We start from the raw sequence: 15287 nt of genomic DNA on the forward strand, positions 1-15287 counted from the left end.
GCAAAGGCACAAAGAGGAAGCAACGAAACAAGCAAAAAGTGCAGCATCACCAGGCCGTCAGAAAAGTGCTTATTATAAATAAGCTTAAAACCCCTTTATAGTCAATAAAGCATGTGGATCCCCATAATCTTTTATTAGTAGGTAGAGAAAATTTTCCAATAAAAAGGCTATCTTAAAAACAGGATTGATTAACTGCACAATGATTAGATAAAATACTCAAGTTAAATGCTGTTATTTAACCCGTAAACTGGGGAGGTGATTTTTTAAAAATAAACTGGTTACGTGGGGTGGGGGTTTGCCTTCTGCTTTTTTTCTATAGTTGACTGATCAACATCTTTCGAAGAGAACTTCTCAGATGAAAACTCGACGAGCTTCTCTTCGGAACCATTCTTCTAACCACTGCCGAAGCCCGGATCAATAGTGTCTTTTATTTCGCAACTATAATCAATTTCTAACTAAAAAATATTTGTTTTTCATTTTCTAAACTGGGGTCACTTGATTTCATTACACGTTTTGAAGACGTGAAAGCCATAACACAAATTAAGGAAAAAACAGTAACGTAGATTGTAAAAGTGGGGTTTGGCAAACCCCAAATTGGATTTTGAGGGATATAGTTTGAAATTAAAAAATTATTTCGCAGTGCACCGGTATAGACCATTAGCGATCTCTCATAAACTATTATCATGTAGAAACACTTCTTAATTTCAGTTTGAAAAACTTCAATCACCAGTTACGGATTAATAGAAAGGGAAGCTGGCGTTAAACAAGGTTATGGCAGTCATTTCCAGAAGAACACATGGTAATACCTAACTCCATTCATTCTACGTTATACCCCACTTAGGTCTCTATTAGTGCCCGTGTGTAGTTAGCCATTGGTGTCAGTTTTTTTTGCACACCGCCTTACACGCTCTAAGAGAAATCTAAGTTTCTATTTACTTTTTCGTGATTTGGGTCTCTTTTCATTTCTATGGGTTTTGTTTTGATCTCTTATTTCGTGTGCTCTGTTTTATTCTATTCTAGTCAGTTTGTTTATTCTGTTCGTATCTTTTCTAGTCTGTCCATCTTGTTTGTTCTTCACTACCTTGTTCTGTTCCTTTTTCCTTGTCTATTAACTAATAAAGTTGTATACGTTTAATTATTTTATTTTTAAAATTTATTCTTGTACACTACACCCAGCCATTTTCATTGAATTACCCTCCGGTGCGTTATACATACCATTTAAGCTTTTTTTTATCTAATTAAGAGGTGGTAGCAAGTTTTAGGGAATGCTATTAAAAAGTTAGAAGGAATAATAGTGCATGTGCAGAAGTATTTGGTGTTATTGTTTTAGATATAAGATTTTGTATATGACGTATAAATAGGGTTTTCTCTCACAGGTCTTTGATTTGGCAGTATAACAAACGATGTCCTCAATTCCTCGAAGTGTGTACAGCGCTATAAAAGTTGACATTCGCTTTTTTTGTATATTTATAAGAGAAGTTGAAAAAAACTCATTATTAACTGTGATTATTTTAAGGTAGATCGAATTGTACCTAAAGAATGAGCTATACCCTTCTAATCAAGTTAGTTACTAAATGTAGGCGAAACAAAGCAAAAATTAAGATTTTACGTACAGCACAAAGACAACGAATAGGAAATTTGTTAAGGAATAAGAAGCTGTTAATATGGAAACTCCAAGACGCTGGCTTTTAATGCCAGTTTAAAACGACAAACTTACTCTGACTTTATAATTAGTCTCAAAGTTGGGTAGAATTGATTGTAGCCCCTTTAACAACTCCTCTAACAGTTTTAATCAAAAAAACTAGAGGTTAACATAACTTTTAACTGGAAAATTAAAAGTTCTTGTTTTTTGAATGGAAACTTGTAACAAAACTTCTAAGTAACAAAGCGATCATAACCCAGACCTTAACCTTAACCCTTGAGAGAGCTATTAACATGTCTTTAGTTTTTACTTGGCTATGCAAGGTTTCTCTTAAAAATAAATTTAAATCCAGCTTAGACTCTACAGGTCGAAATGTGGTTTCCACTCCTTACAAAATTTACCGAAAAATCTAGTAAAGCTAGTATCAATTATTAAATCTTGAGAAGTAAAAATAATTATTGTAAAACGTAAAAAGGAGAAGTGAAAAGGCTGAAGATAATAGGCTCAGGGACCGTAACCACTTATTGCTGGACAAATATACCGATATGATGTGTCTTGATAAGGAAATGTTTATCATAACTTTTTTAAATAATAAAGGAGCAGCAGAGATTTAATAAGTTAAATACGTCCAAGCATCCTACCAAGATCGAGATTTGTCGTCGTAACTCAGCGGTTAAGAGCATTGATGCGCATACTCGAGTCGTGGGGTCATTAGCTGCTCTGGGGTGCCCTTACGTTTAGCCCAATGCAGAGTTCGACTTTATAACATATTAGAATTAATGAGAGCGAAGTTAAATAAATACCCACTTAAGACACTAAAAGTGTATAATCACTATTTCGAAGGGCTGACAAAAGTGGAAACACCAGGCACGGGCTCCCGCCGTTTGACTTAATTTGGTTAAAAAACTGCTGAAAACCACCCTGGAAGAGGCGATCATAAATTCGAGCCTTGAGTCCTCCTGGAGGCCAAAGAACAAAATGCCAGTCAAACCTCTCCGACTTGTGCTCCATCCGGGGGAATGACCTATTTATAAGTAGCTTTTAAGTTGATTATGTGTAAACCAAAAGGAGAAAAACAAATAAAGGGCACTTTACGACACAACAAACTTTTGCGCTTTGTTAAGTGGACAACTCGGAACCTTAATTTTAGGAAATATCTAGGCGCTGTCTTTTTCGATGTTTTAAAAATAACCGCGTAGGACACAACGGTTTTTTAAACAACGTGCGCTGGGTGCTCCGTTGACCTCTCCAAGGTTTTAATATCCTTTAAATGCGAACGTACTTTTCGAGTGAGAATTTGCGTTGACTAACAGCCGATTTCCGAGTGCTCTTTGCTCTTACCTCTTCACACAGTATCTGCAGGACATCCCACTCCCTACGAGTTCTAACACCCACGCTCGCGCTCTACGCCGATGGCACCGCATTTTAAGAGTTCTCCGGGAGTCCCTTACTATTTCGGCAACACCTACAACGTGCTTTGATTACACTTGACAACTGGTGTGGGGATTAACCTCGAAAGCAGAGAAAAGCAGAGTAATTCGCGGAAAATGCACTGCAATACCACCGCCTCTAACTTTCGAAGTTAAAATCCCCTGGGGCTCTTAGGCTAAAAAACTTGGGCGTTATCATCAATAAGCGACTAATCTAACATGTAGCAATCGTAGCGGCTAAGGTTAAAGTGGTGTTCCACGCACTAGACAAGCTGCTGTGCACAATAAGCAAATTGACCCTTTGTAATAAACTGCTCCCCAAAAAGTGTGTGTTCACCTACGCCTCTGTTACTGGGACGTACGAAAATATATCGACCGTTACACTCCTGCAGACGCAAAGAAAACAAGCCGACAGGCGAATCGAATTCGTATGCAAAAGACACTTAACAAGACGACCTGAACCTGGACGACTTGAAGCCCTTCTAAAATGCAACTAGTGGTTCTTTTAATCGTGTGAGTAGACACTTAAGCCACCAGAAGCTTAAGAACTTACATAGGGACCTTAGATTGGCGCACGCTTCCGATGCTGCGCGATGCGTTATGAACTCACACTTATAGTTTGTATACCTCTACATATATGTGGAATATATAAAATAATGAGAGGATTTGCGGAACTGAGTACGGACTACACCAAATAACTGAATTATAGGGAACCTAAGCAGCATGCGTTCGAATTCATAATACATTAATGCGAAAAAAAAAACGAGGAACAGAAAAATAAACAGGGATAGCTAATCTTTTAATGCACAGGCCATACACTTTGGTAGTTATAGCTACCTTAAATTGCTGCAGATAATTAGTTTAGTTGTTTTTATAAGACAGCGTTCGGTTAGTATATCGAACAATTTTAGCTTAAAGAGAGTAAATTGACCATACCTTGATGTACAATAGGTATAACGCTCAGAGACTGACGCGAGGCAAAGTTTAAACAATGCTGAGCTTTAATGAAGCGAAAAGTAAATTTTTTTTTCAAACGTTCTTTTAAAAATACTGACCATATCCTAGAGATAGGGATAGGCCTAACGACACTGGGGCTATTTTTTTTATTATTAGGAATGATTCTCTTGTTTGACAGAGCCTTACTTGCACTGGGGAACGTTAGTCTTTTCTGCTCCTTTTGTATATATTTACTTTCTCACAATTATAATAATCTTCTTTTCTCGCCCTTTCTTTAGCAGTTAAATTATAAATTTTTAACGAGCTGAAGGTGCATCTTGATTTTATAGCTTTCTAACTAGATTTTATTTTTGACTGGAATACTTTGTCTAATCGGGCTTCGAAGCACATACAAATTTTTTTTTAACAGAACAAAGGTTAGAGGCACTGCTTGCTTTTTTATTGGTAAAGTAAAACAAGTCTTATATCAAAATAGCATGGCATAATGTTTCTCTTTCTGATTATACTCCACTCTAGGAATTATAATAGTTTTTACAGGATTCCCTTTGATAGGCATGCTCGTTGAATTATTTGGTTTGTTCTAATGTTTTTTAAACCGTATAAATCGGTTTATCTGCCACACATTTTCCAGGTTTTATTAACTTATTTGGTAATTTTTTTCCCATCGTCGTAAATTTTCTAAGATATCTACCCATCACGGGTCATATTCTGAATCTCCCCGTCGTAAATTTGGTAAAATATATACGCCTTTTTAACTTTTAGCAGCTGTTTACATCTTATTTTATATAGTTAACCGACAAAATATCGGGTCGTTACCGGCATGAGTTACCTGTTTAAAAGAATGCAAACATTTTAAAACTCATATCTTCTTAAAATACCAGCTTAGCTTAGTTTACTCAATGTTATATAACTACATATGTAGAAAGGGAACGTGTAGTTAAAAGAAAATCAAGTTTATTAGTATAATAAGTAAATAATAAAATGGAGGGAACTTTAATAAATATTTTATATTTTTTTTTAAATAAAAAATTATTTCTATTGTTTATGAGCGTTTTTCTGATACTCTTCCACGAGCTGCTTCTGTGTTTCTCCGCTTGCTCTGTCCAAACGCGAATACTCCATGGAAAACTCGCCTTTTCCCTGTAATAACGGGCGTAGTAGCAAACATGTCAGGGTCTTTAAACCGATATAGAACCTGCGTTGCTGATCTCAGCTCACTTGCAAACCCAAACATATTGTTAAGGGGGACCTTTATTAGAGATATGAATATGAATACAACACACAAGCTTCTTACACCAAACGCAGAGGCCAATACCTCCGCTATTATGGTGCAGAAAGATTGGCTATTCTCCGTGTCTACTATCAGCCCTTTTCGCTTACTAAGATTGGCTATGCAGTTCCCTAAAAGAGAAAATATTGGAAAAAAATATATCTAAAATGTAATAAATCCACCTTGAAACTCTTCTGGAACTTGAACCTCCACCTTCATTAGAGGCTCCAAGACAATAGGATTACCCTTCAAAAACGCTGTGTGCACGCTAATAAGCAGTACCGCCTGAGTGATCCAAAAAAAGACCTTGCCGCACAGCCCCCTTGGTGGCCAACCGAAACGCCAACTCATTGGAGTCGACCACGTGAGTTGCCCCATCGCGGAGAATAAAGTGCGTGCCGATAATTGGATGACCAGTGAGAGCGCCCTTCTCACAAGCTTCGTAAAACCCCTGGCGAAAAGAAATGAGGGCTTATAGAAATTAGACTGTCCGCATAGAGGACCTTTTCTATGGCGGGAATGAAGTCGGGGCCGATGTTCATGCCAACCGTTGCATTGGTGAACTGGTTAGGCAGACTCCAGTCGATGGGGAGATAATCGCCCATGACTCGCCCGTACTGCCCGCTCCCTCCAGTTTGCTTTCTGTGCAGGTAGTCGAACTGGGCTGCATCCGAGATTAGCACCAGCAGAGTTTATTAAATAAAAGAGGCGTCAACCGGGTGTGCTGATAGTCTCTCGGAAGGCGACTTTTGGCTTGTCAGTGATGACCTCGCAGTCATATTCCCGCCGAATGCGCTCAATGTAGATTTCGAGGTGCAATTCGCCCATCCCGCTGATAATCGTCTCAGAACTCTCCGAGTCCACATGCACACGAAAGGTGGGGTCCTCTTTCTTGAATCTTGCCAAAGCTGGATAACGTTGACCGCTGCTGGGAAGGAGGGGGCGAGCGTCTTTGGCATACCCTTTCCGAGCTTGTCCATCTCAGTGTACTTAACGGGTTTCACTGCCAACGAGAGGACGGGCTCGGGGACAAACATCGAGGTCTTATATAGCAGTGCAAAGTAAAACCCTCATAAAAGGTTAAAAGGGCGACGAAGTCAATGCCATAGTGAGGTTTGCCTCCCCGCTTGTGAAGGTATCGCCAGAGTAGCACTCGAGGCCAAATATAGCGCAAATCTCTCCGGGGCCGACCTCTAGTACGTCTATTTAAAGAAACCGGGGAGGCTCTATGGAGGTCGCTTGGCGTCGAAAGTGGAGACCTTCCATCTCGTTGGCGTGCATTCTCACCAGCCGGGGAACTTTAATTTTTTTTTTTCTGTCTCGAGTCACGTTACGGATTGCAGAACCTTTAACAAGGCGGTCGACAGCGTTAAAAAATTAAGAAAAGCGCCAAATGAACCCTTTCTAAGCATTCCTTGGTAAATTCGTATGTAGGTGAGCTGGCCAAACCTTCCTTCTTCTAGTTTAAATGCTGCCTTCCGCAATATAAAAAGTGGATCACTCGGCGCAGGGCACAAGGATGGATGCTCCAACCTAGTCCTACAAAAGGCAAATGCGGATCGTCTGCACTCAAAGGAACGCGCTCTTCGTTTTGATTGGCATCCAACGCGTAATTATTAACCTTTCAAATCAGAGTTTAAATAGGCAAAGAGCAACTCCAAGCGTAGCGCACAGAATAAAGTACTTCAGTAGGACAAGGGAGGTAGTCTACCACACCATCCAACAGCAACTGCACGCCGTTATTCTTCAAAGCAGATCCGACAAAGACGGGCGTGATCTTGTGAGCCCGGACCAAAACTTTAATGGCGTTCTGAAAATTAAATGCAGACTGAATTTAAATTAACAGAGTAAATAAAACCCGGGAACCTTCAAAACGGGGAGTGGCGGATCCTCTTCGTTCACGAAGTACTCCCCAACGTCGTCATCATGTTCGGCCAACTTCAATAGCAAAGTTAAGACCGATGAGTAAGTTCAAAGACGCAGAGATTTAGTACAATGGCAATAAGCTCCAAGCGTTTTTCTTCCGCTAAGCTTAAATAGTCCGCCGGGATCTCGGCTTCTCGCAAGATCTCTCTTTTAAAAATCATACTGAATACCATCATGGAAAAAAAAAAAATAAAGAGCACCCTTTCGACCCTTCTGAATAATAGGCTTTCCTAGTTAACAGGTCTATTGTTCCCTTCAGATCATCCTCCAAGCCAAGAGGTAACTGTAAAAGAACCGGTGTGCGTTTTAATTTTATTCTGTTTAAGGTAAATTTAATGTAGTCATTATGTATATAAAAGAGATAATTAAAACCTCATTTGCTCAATTGTTCGATTATAGTCGGCGCCAGCACTATAATAATGATTTAGTTAATGTAAACTTTGTGTTATAAAGAAAAGTACCGATCACATTTATTAATAAAGGTGATTGCAGGAACATTATAGCGCTTCATTTGCCTGTCTACAGTCAGAGTTTGGCTCTTTATAAAAGTATAACTTCAAAAATAACTGTAAATTTATAAAATATAAGAACCTACCTGAACTCCGCCTACACTGCAAAGAACAAGAACAGCGCCGTCCAGTACACGTAAGGCGCGCTCCACCTCGACAGTGAAATCAACATGCCCTAAAATTAAAATCTTTTAATATATTAACCAAAAAAAAAATTCTTAGTTTCGAGGGAAAAAAAGCTGTAAATGTCCAAGTCATCGTATAACTTTACCAGGAGTGTCTATTATGTTAATAGAGGCATCCTTCCAACGAGTATACGTTGCTGCAGACTGGATAGTAATCCCCTTTTCACGTTCCAAATCCATGCTGTCCATCTTAGCTCCAACACCTCAGTTTTTTACAAATTGATTGTCATAATTATTTCATAAATTTAAAAGATATAGAGCTCACCATCCTTTCCTTTTACCTCATGAATTTCGTTGATCCTACCAGTGTAGTAAAGAATGCGCTCTGTCAAAGTAGTTTTCCCCGAATCAATATGAGCTGATATACCAATATTACGGATAGACTTAATATCAACCACGTTGGTAGAATAAAAAAAACTCTTATTAATAAATCTTATAACCTATAAATATATATTTATTTTAATTGCGTATACAAACGTTGAAAAAGTTAACTTACCTCACAACATTTTTTCTTTTTTAATAGGCTTAAAAATATATTAAACATTTCTTTATATTTAACCTCGTATGAGAACAAAGCGGAAAGTGTTTAGTTTAATATTATCGTTAAAAAGCGTCCCACGTAAATGACACGAGTCCCAAAGCGCGTGTCAGAAACACAAACGACTTGAGAAAAGGTCTCTCAATAAAATTATGTACCTCGTAAATAAATTGTTTAAGAATGCTTTTTGCTTACATATAGAAAAAGACTCAATTCGAGTAATCATTAAATTATTGAATAACTTTAACTCTTTAGAAATTTGCTTTCAAGCATTTAAGAATGTTAAGGAAACACAACTAGTTTGTCGCGTGGCCTTGGCGAGGCTCTGCAGCGGATGTGTGAAACCATGCTGCGCTCGCTTAGACTAAACTGTGAAATGTTTGATGATAGAAGTGAGATATGACAGAGTCTATTCAAAAGTATTATCCTCGTTTAAATGAAGTTGAACAACAATTTATTTTGCGCTTACCGGAACAATATGCCATCGAATTGCACGAACTGATGAAAAGAAATTTGGCAGAAACGCTGACTATTACCTGGACGGGTAGACTATAAAATCACTCTTTTCTATTTTTATATAAAACTTTTATTAATAGACAACCAATTTAGGACAGCAGATATTACTTTTAAGGATAAAAAGTTATATGGAAAGTTAATGGATCTGCCTTGCATTGTTGAAAGTCAGAAAACGTTGAATAAATCCTCTTTTTACAAAACCGCGGATATTTGCCAAATTTTGGTTTAAATAAACTTGTTATTAAACTTTTTTTTCCCTAATCATATTTGATAAAGTGGTAAACTCATTGCATGTAGGTGGCTTCTGAAACGCCTTTTGAGGATGGTAGTAAGCAGGGATCATGCAATAAAAAAAATCCTTTTGCTTTTCCGGACGGCTTAACTCCACCGCTTAAGAATGCAAGGAAAAGAAGATTTAGAAAAACAGCAGCAAAGAAGGTTTTATATATCATTATTATAACTTAGCTTTTTCTTAGTTTACGTTCATAAAAGCTTCTAGAACGCGAAGATGTTGAACAAGAAGTTAATTTACTACTTAAAGAAGATGATCTTGCCATTGATGTGAGTAAGCATGAAGTAATAATTTCGTTAAAAATCTCGCTTTTTATAATGAATAAAGAAACTGAGTGGGCCTCCGATGAAGAAGATACTGAGGACAAAATTGAAGTGGAAGAAATGGATGACGACGGCGATTTAGGTTTTTTATTAATATTTGACTTAACTTTCTATTAAGTATATTATTTTTATACATATAGCGAAGCCTCGTACCATTGTTACGAATTTTCCTCACGATGACCAGCAATCTACTAACGGTATATAATAAATTTTAAATATAAATTTTTTTTATAATAAAAATAACATAAAAATAACTATACTATACAGAAAATAAGGATATTAACGTTTTGGAAAGTAAAGATAATCAATTCAACGTTTCACAAAAAATCTATTTTCCAGAAGAAAATATTTCTACTGATTTTTCGAATTCGAGCGTTATTAATACTAATAAAAAAGATCAAATGAATAACGGGAGCGACAGGTTCAAACTTCTATTAAATTTTTTTTAAAAGCTATTAATAGTAATTTACTGAAGTTTTTTTGTGGAATTTATATTTTTAAATTGCTTTTTAATTTTATACTTGCTTACATCTATTTTTTGAATTATATTATTTTAGACGTATAAATTTTATTGGTTAGAGATTATTATATAAAATGAGGGATATCCAAGAAATTTAAAAATATTATAATAATATTATTTGTATGATTTGTTAGAATTAAGGACTTTCCATAGATAATAAATTTTTTATATATTACAATTGTAGTTGGATGTTATTGTTGCAATTTTTAGCGATTTTAAAAATTAATCTGAATTATAATTTTAATTTCATAGTTGTTTGTAGGGAGATTCGATTATACATTAATTATCAAAGATTTATATATTCTAAATAAGATTACATTAGTTTTGTAAATTTTTTGTAATTTAAGTTATAAATATTGGTTTTAAATTTTTTTAATGAGTTAGTTATAGTATTAATTTTTTTGTAATTTTTAATATTTTTTTAGCTCTTTGAATTGTATTTTAAAGTAATACTAACCACGAGGTATAAATTTGCTAATATAGTTAATACGATTTGAGTAATAAACAAAATCGTACTGAAGCTAGAAATTTGCTGGATTAACGAGTTTATATATAATTGATTTCATTTTTTATAACATTATCTTTTATAGTTAAATTTATTTTTGGGAACTGTTTTACTACTTTTGGATCTGAAACTTTTAGAGAGTGCTTTTTACTCATTTTATAAGAAATATAAATGCTTAATAAAATTTAAAGTGAAATTTTTTACCGCTGCAGCGATCTCGGTCTCGAAAATGAAAGCGAGGAAGAAAAGGAAAGAGTCGAGCCGGTTCCCGAGCAATTTGAACTCGAATCTGAACTCGGCCAGAACCTCGTGGAGGACACTTCGGCCCCCGTGGGTCTTTATACAACGGAGTCTCAAATTAATTATGAAAGTACTTTTGCGGCACGGAATTTAATTATTATAAACTATTTTATAAAATAAAACCTATTTATTATCAAATTGTTTCGGTTATTATAAAATTTATGATTAATTTTACTATCGGTTTTAATTATTTATTATAATAATTTATAAATTGCTTTATTTTAATTTTTTAATTATTTTTTTTAGCGCTTCCTGAATTTATTGAACTTATAAAGTCTCTTGATAGTTTGGAAAATGAACTTCGCGATCTTCAAATAAAAATAAACGAACGTTTGGAGCAGATTTCAAAAACAGCTAATCCGATTCTTCAGGTTGATTGCTATTTGTTGCTCGCTGTATAGATTTTTCATTGAGGTTTTTATCTTTCTAAAAAATATGTTGATCTATTTTGCATTCAGTTTGAAATATCTTAAAATTTATTTAGTATAAATATTATATAAAGTTTTTTAAAACATTTCAATTTATTATATTTATTAAATTCAAATTTATTTTTTGTTATTTCAAGGATCATTATAAATCTCCATTTTATTTAAAATTGCATTTTTTTTGTTAATCCAAAATACCTAATGTATAATTTTATATATAATAAAAATTTACTTAGTAATAATTTTTATTCAAGTGTTAATTTATAAAATTTTATTCCTTACGATTTGCTTTTTGGGGCTGTTATCTTTTTTTAATTGTTCTTTAATCTCTGCAATTTAGTTTATTTTAATTATCTGGGTTCAAAGTTTTATATTTAATTTTATTTGCATTTCCAAATTATATATTTTCAGTATAATTTTATAAAGCACATTAAATTTTAAATGTTTTTGGTATTAATTTATTATTTTTTATTTATTGTACAATTTTATATTTAATAATTCTACCTTTTTACTTTTACTAATTAATAATTTGTTTAAAATTAGAACTGTTTATATTTTTTGCGTTTCTATTATGGGTGTATTAAATTTAGCAATTTTATAACTTTAAATACTTTTCATTTTTTCATTTTCTTATAACTACTAAATATTGTTATTATTGTATATTATTTTTTAAGAGAACTTATAAATTTCAATTAATCTATTTTTATAATTTTTATAATTTAACTTATTTGTTAAATTCCGTTGTTCAAATTCCGTTGTTCAACTATTGCACTTTTTTAAAAAAAATAATTCTATTTATTATATTTTTTGTAGTCATTAAATCAAGCTAAAGTTTAATCTTTTTTTTAGTTTTTCTGCTCACGTCTATATATAAATTCTCACACATTTTTTTCAATGTTAACTTAATTTAAATTTGTTTTGTGTCTATTTTAAGCCATTTGTAAGAAATTTAAATTGCATAATTGATTTTGTTTTTCTTATTTTAATATCTTGTATATATTATTATTTTGTTTCGCAGTTTTAAGTGTCCTCGGTTCCACAGAAATTTATATAAATTGATTGTTTTCAAAAATAAATTGATTTAATTACTTGAAAAAAGAGTTATTTAATTTTATCTAAAATTTTAAATTTTTTTATATTTTATTTTTATCTTCCTTGAAACTGGTTTCGATTTGTGGTTTTAGTAATATTTTTAAAATTTATAACGTTTCAATATATTTTTTAATGTTTAATTTGAATAATTTGGGTAGATTGTGGCTTTTTTATAAATGGTTTTTTTGCTTATTTATTCAAGTATACTTATACATACTTATAATTATAACCTTTGTTACCTTATATACAGAAACGGTTTAAGTCCTCTTTAGAATTTCTTCAATCCGTTTATGATCAAAAGAAGAGTGAACTGGAATCAACTCAGAAAAAATTAGCAGCCCTAAAAAACATCTAATAAAATTAGTGTGTTTAATTTATTAATAATCTTGAGATCGGCTAAAGACCCCGGCCGGAGGGTTAGTAACATGGGAGTATGACAGGTAAATACGCAACACCATACCGGAATCGGGAGTCGTCGTCGTAGCTCAGCGGTTAAGAACATTGACGCGCATACTCAAGCTATTTATTGGACTCGATTCCCACCGACGCGACTCTCTTCTTCGATCTTTGATGGTCGTGTATTTAACCTCACCCTCATGTATTCTAATAGCCCGACGAGTCAGATATACCTCCGCTGCCCCTGCCCTTCGGGACAGTGATGATACTCCTTCGGGAGAAAGCAGTGGAGGGCCTTCGCACTCCTCTCCTCACAAAGAGGGGAATAGTCGATTAACGCGTTATAGGTTACTGGTTACTATGTTTACCACTTGTCGCCTAGGTTTAATTTCAAGTGTAGTTCTATGGGAAATTGACCCCAAAAGACAAGGTCTGTTCTCTGAGATAATCTTTGGGAAGTTTGAGTAACATGTTCTAAAAGATTAGGCAGCAACCAACAAAACATAAAAGTGATAATTTGGGCACCAGTGAACGTAAAACAAATCTATTTTAAACTCCAGAGTTTTGACTGTTAAAGGTTAAGCTGTTTGAAGTCTTAGAACTGACTAAAACAGATATTTTATAGGATAGCGAAAATTAAAAGTCGTAGACAATACTAATAATTATGCTAATTCTAATAAAAAAATAACCACTATAATATTAATTTTTTTTTAAATATTGATATTAGTAAGGAAACTAACTTTATTTATAACCCTTTTAAATATAAGAATAGCAACAAAAGGCGTATTTAATAAAGATAGTACTAATAATTAAGATTAAAAAAACCTCTAATAGCAATTACAACAATAATGTTATTAACATTACAGCTCAATAATAGTGTTAGTAATAATAACTAATAATATTGATAATATATTTTAGTTAGGATTCCACCTGTTACTATACGAAAATAGAACGACCAGAGCAAAGCAAACTTAACTATTAAATTAAATAAACTCCATCGAACTCTGTGTGTCAAAAAAATGAAAGCATGGAAGTTGTATTTATGCGCGTAGTGAGCAAGACTACAGTTGTCTAACTTCTCTTTTAGCTTCAAAAACTTTGAATATTACACTTATCGACTTCCTTTCGAAAAAGAACTTAAGGTTCGCGTATACCCCTTAAAATGGTTATAAGGAAATTAAAATAGAACGGAAAAAACAGGGCCACCCCCCGAAGTTATCAGAATGAGAAATATATTACAGAATTTCTTTACCCAAGAAGGAAAGCACAATATTAAGTCAAAAAAATTGGTAATATAACGGTGCGGAGGAGTCTTTCTAGAAATAGTTAAAAATTGGTCTATGTTTTTGAATAATCCAGATACAGGGATAACTTCTCCACTTCACCCATATGTGTCTTAAATGTTCAAAAAACCAGGAATTCCATCCTGCCCTAAACCTAAAGGTAACAAACCCAGATGCGTAAACTGTCTAGGGGGCCCATTGCAAGCTATAGAGATTATTATTACCTCAAAAAATTCAAAAATTTATTTAGTGCTAAGAACTACGGCATGAAAAAATATGCGAGGATGCGGTTGCGGTTCGGTGTTACAACTTACCTCTAATCGCCATCTTTTTTTAAGTTGTGGTCAAAATCTTTTGTGAGGTAATGTTATTCAGTCCCTTAAAAAATTTTATGACCGAGTGTTGCATTTAGTATCGGACATATCGCTTCCCCTATTAAACCAGCCTTAAATGACCTTCAGTAGAAAGGTTACTATACAACTTATAACCTGACAAGCTTACAGCGAGTGCGTGAACGTTCTATCGACACCTAGTGATTAAAAAAAAATTTTCTTTATTATTACTTATTATGTTATGTTGTTCCTGAGTGCCCTTCGGGCAGTTCTTTCGTTTATACTATAGCACCTCTTTACTAACGGGTATAAAAGAATAGGCAACACCAATATATTTTTATTCGCACTACACCTGAAGACTTTTATCCTTAAAGAAGCTCGTAGTCACAGTATTATATATCTGTCCTTTTTGCATTTTAACATTCCACCTAGGTTTCCCTTTTTGTATTTACTTTTACGGGCATTTGCGTTCTTAATCTTGCGTTACATTCTTTTAACTTATACCCTAATTGATCTCCATTAGTGTTTCGTTTTTAACCGTAGAGTAAAGCTTTTAGCATTATAGCATGGTAGGTTAGTAGAACTGCTAAAACAGATATTAATGGTTAACATTATAGCAATATTTTCCTTTTAAAAAATTATACCCATTTTAGAAGGCAAAAAAAATTTTGAACTTATTCCGAGTCATCAAAAAAACAATATTTTTTTAAGTTTTGGCAAAGCTCGTAAAAATAGTTCTACGTAACACTTCGTAACAATGTTATTTTTGTTTTTGAGGGAAACTGACTGAAAATGACGCCTTAAAAACACTTTTATGTTAAGGATAAACTTAATTTTCCGGTAGGA

General features: G+C 34.0%; 2 protein-coding genes and 1 long non-coding RNA gene across 3 annotated transcripts; 2 read left to right on the forward strand and 1 right to left on the reverse strand.

Moving 5' to 3' along the window:
• The first annotated feature begins 4543 nt into the window (after positions 1-4543).
• Positions 4544-4938, forward strand: LOC135119373 (uncharacterized). Its single transcript, XR_010278204.1, has 3 exons — positions 4544-4602; positions 4661-4761; positions 4819-4938. It is a non-coding gene; the product is annotated as an uncharacterized LOC135119373 (long non-coding RNA).
• Positions 4939-5064: 126 nt separating this feature from the next.
• On the reverse strand, positions 5065-8488 carry LOC135119376 (elongation factor G, mitochondrial-like). The gene is made up of 22 exons (XM_064043787.1): positions 8416-8488; positions 8185-8359; positions 8006-8122; positions 7821-7909; positions 7687-7763; positions 7598-7636; positions 7426-7542; positions 7294-7372; positions 7166-7237; positions 6984-7109; positions 6833-6920; positions 6699-6770; positions 6559-6645; positions 6404-6501; positions 6261-6342; positions 6016-6207; positions 5803-5963; positions 5606-5750; positions 5482-5556; positions 5345-5430; positions 5225-5278; positions 5065-5169 (listed from the first exon to the last, which is right to left on the reverse strand). The coding sequence occupies exons 1-22, from the start codon at positions 8461-8463 to the stop codon at positions 5065-5067; spliced, it is 2184 nt and encodes a 727-aa protein (XP_063899857.1). The 5' UTR covers positions 8464-8488.
• Positions 8489-8856: 368 nt separating this feature from the next.
• On the forward strand, positions 8857-11314 carry LOC135119377 (transcription initiation factor TFIID subunit 7-like). The gene is made up of 9 exons (XM_064043788.1): positions 8857-9001; positions 9054-9196; positions 9271-9411; positions 9466-9538; positions 9593-9670; positions 9729-9785; positions 9856-10009; positions 10826-10983; positions 11160-11314. The coding sequence occupies exons 1-9, from the start codon at positions 8857-8859 to the stop codon at positions 11312-11314; spliced, it is 1104 nt and encodes a 367-aa protein (XP_063899858.1).
• Positions 11315-15287: the final 3973 nt, after the last annotated feature.

This window comes from Zophobas morio, unplaced genomic scaffold (assembly GCF_036711695.1).
Source record: "Zophobas morio isolate AGI-343-1 ecotype UQ-CSIRO unplaced genomic scaffold, CSIRO_AGI_Zmor_V1 ptg000259l, whole genome shotgun sequence".
Classification (NCBI taxonomy): Eukaryota; Metazoa; Arthropoda; class Insecta; order Coleoptera; family Tenebrionidae; genus Zophobas; species Zophobas morio.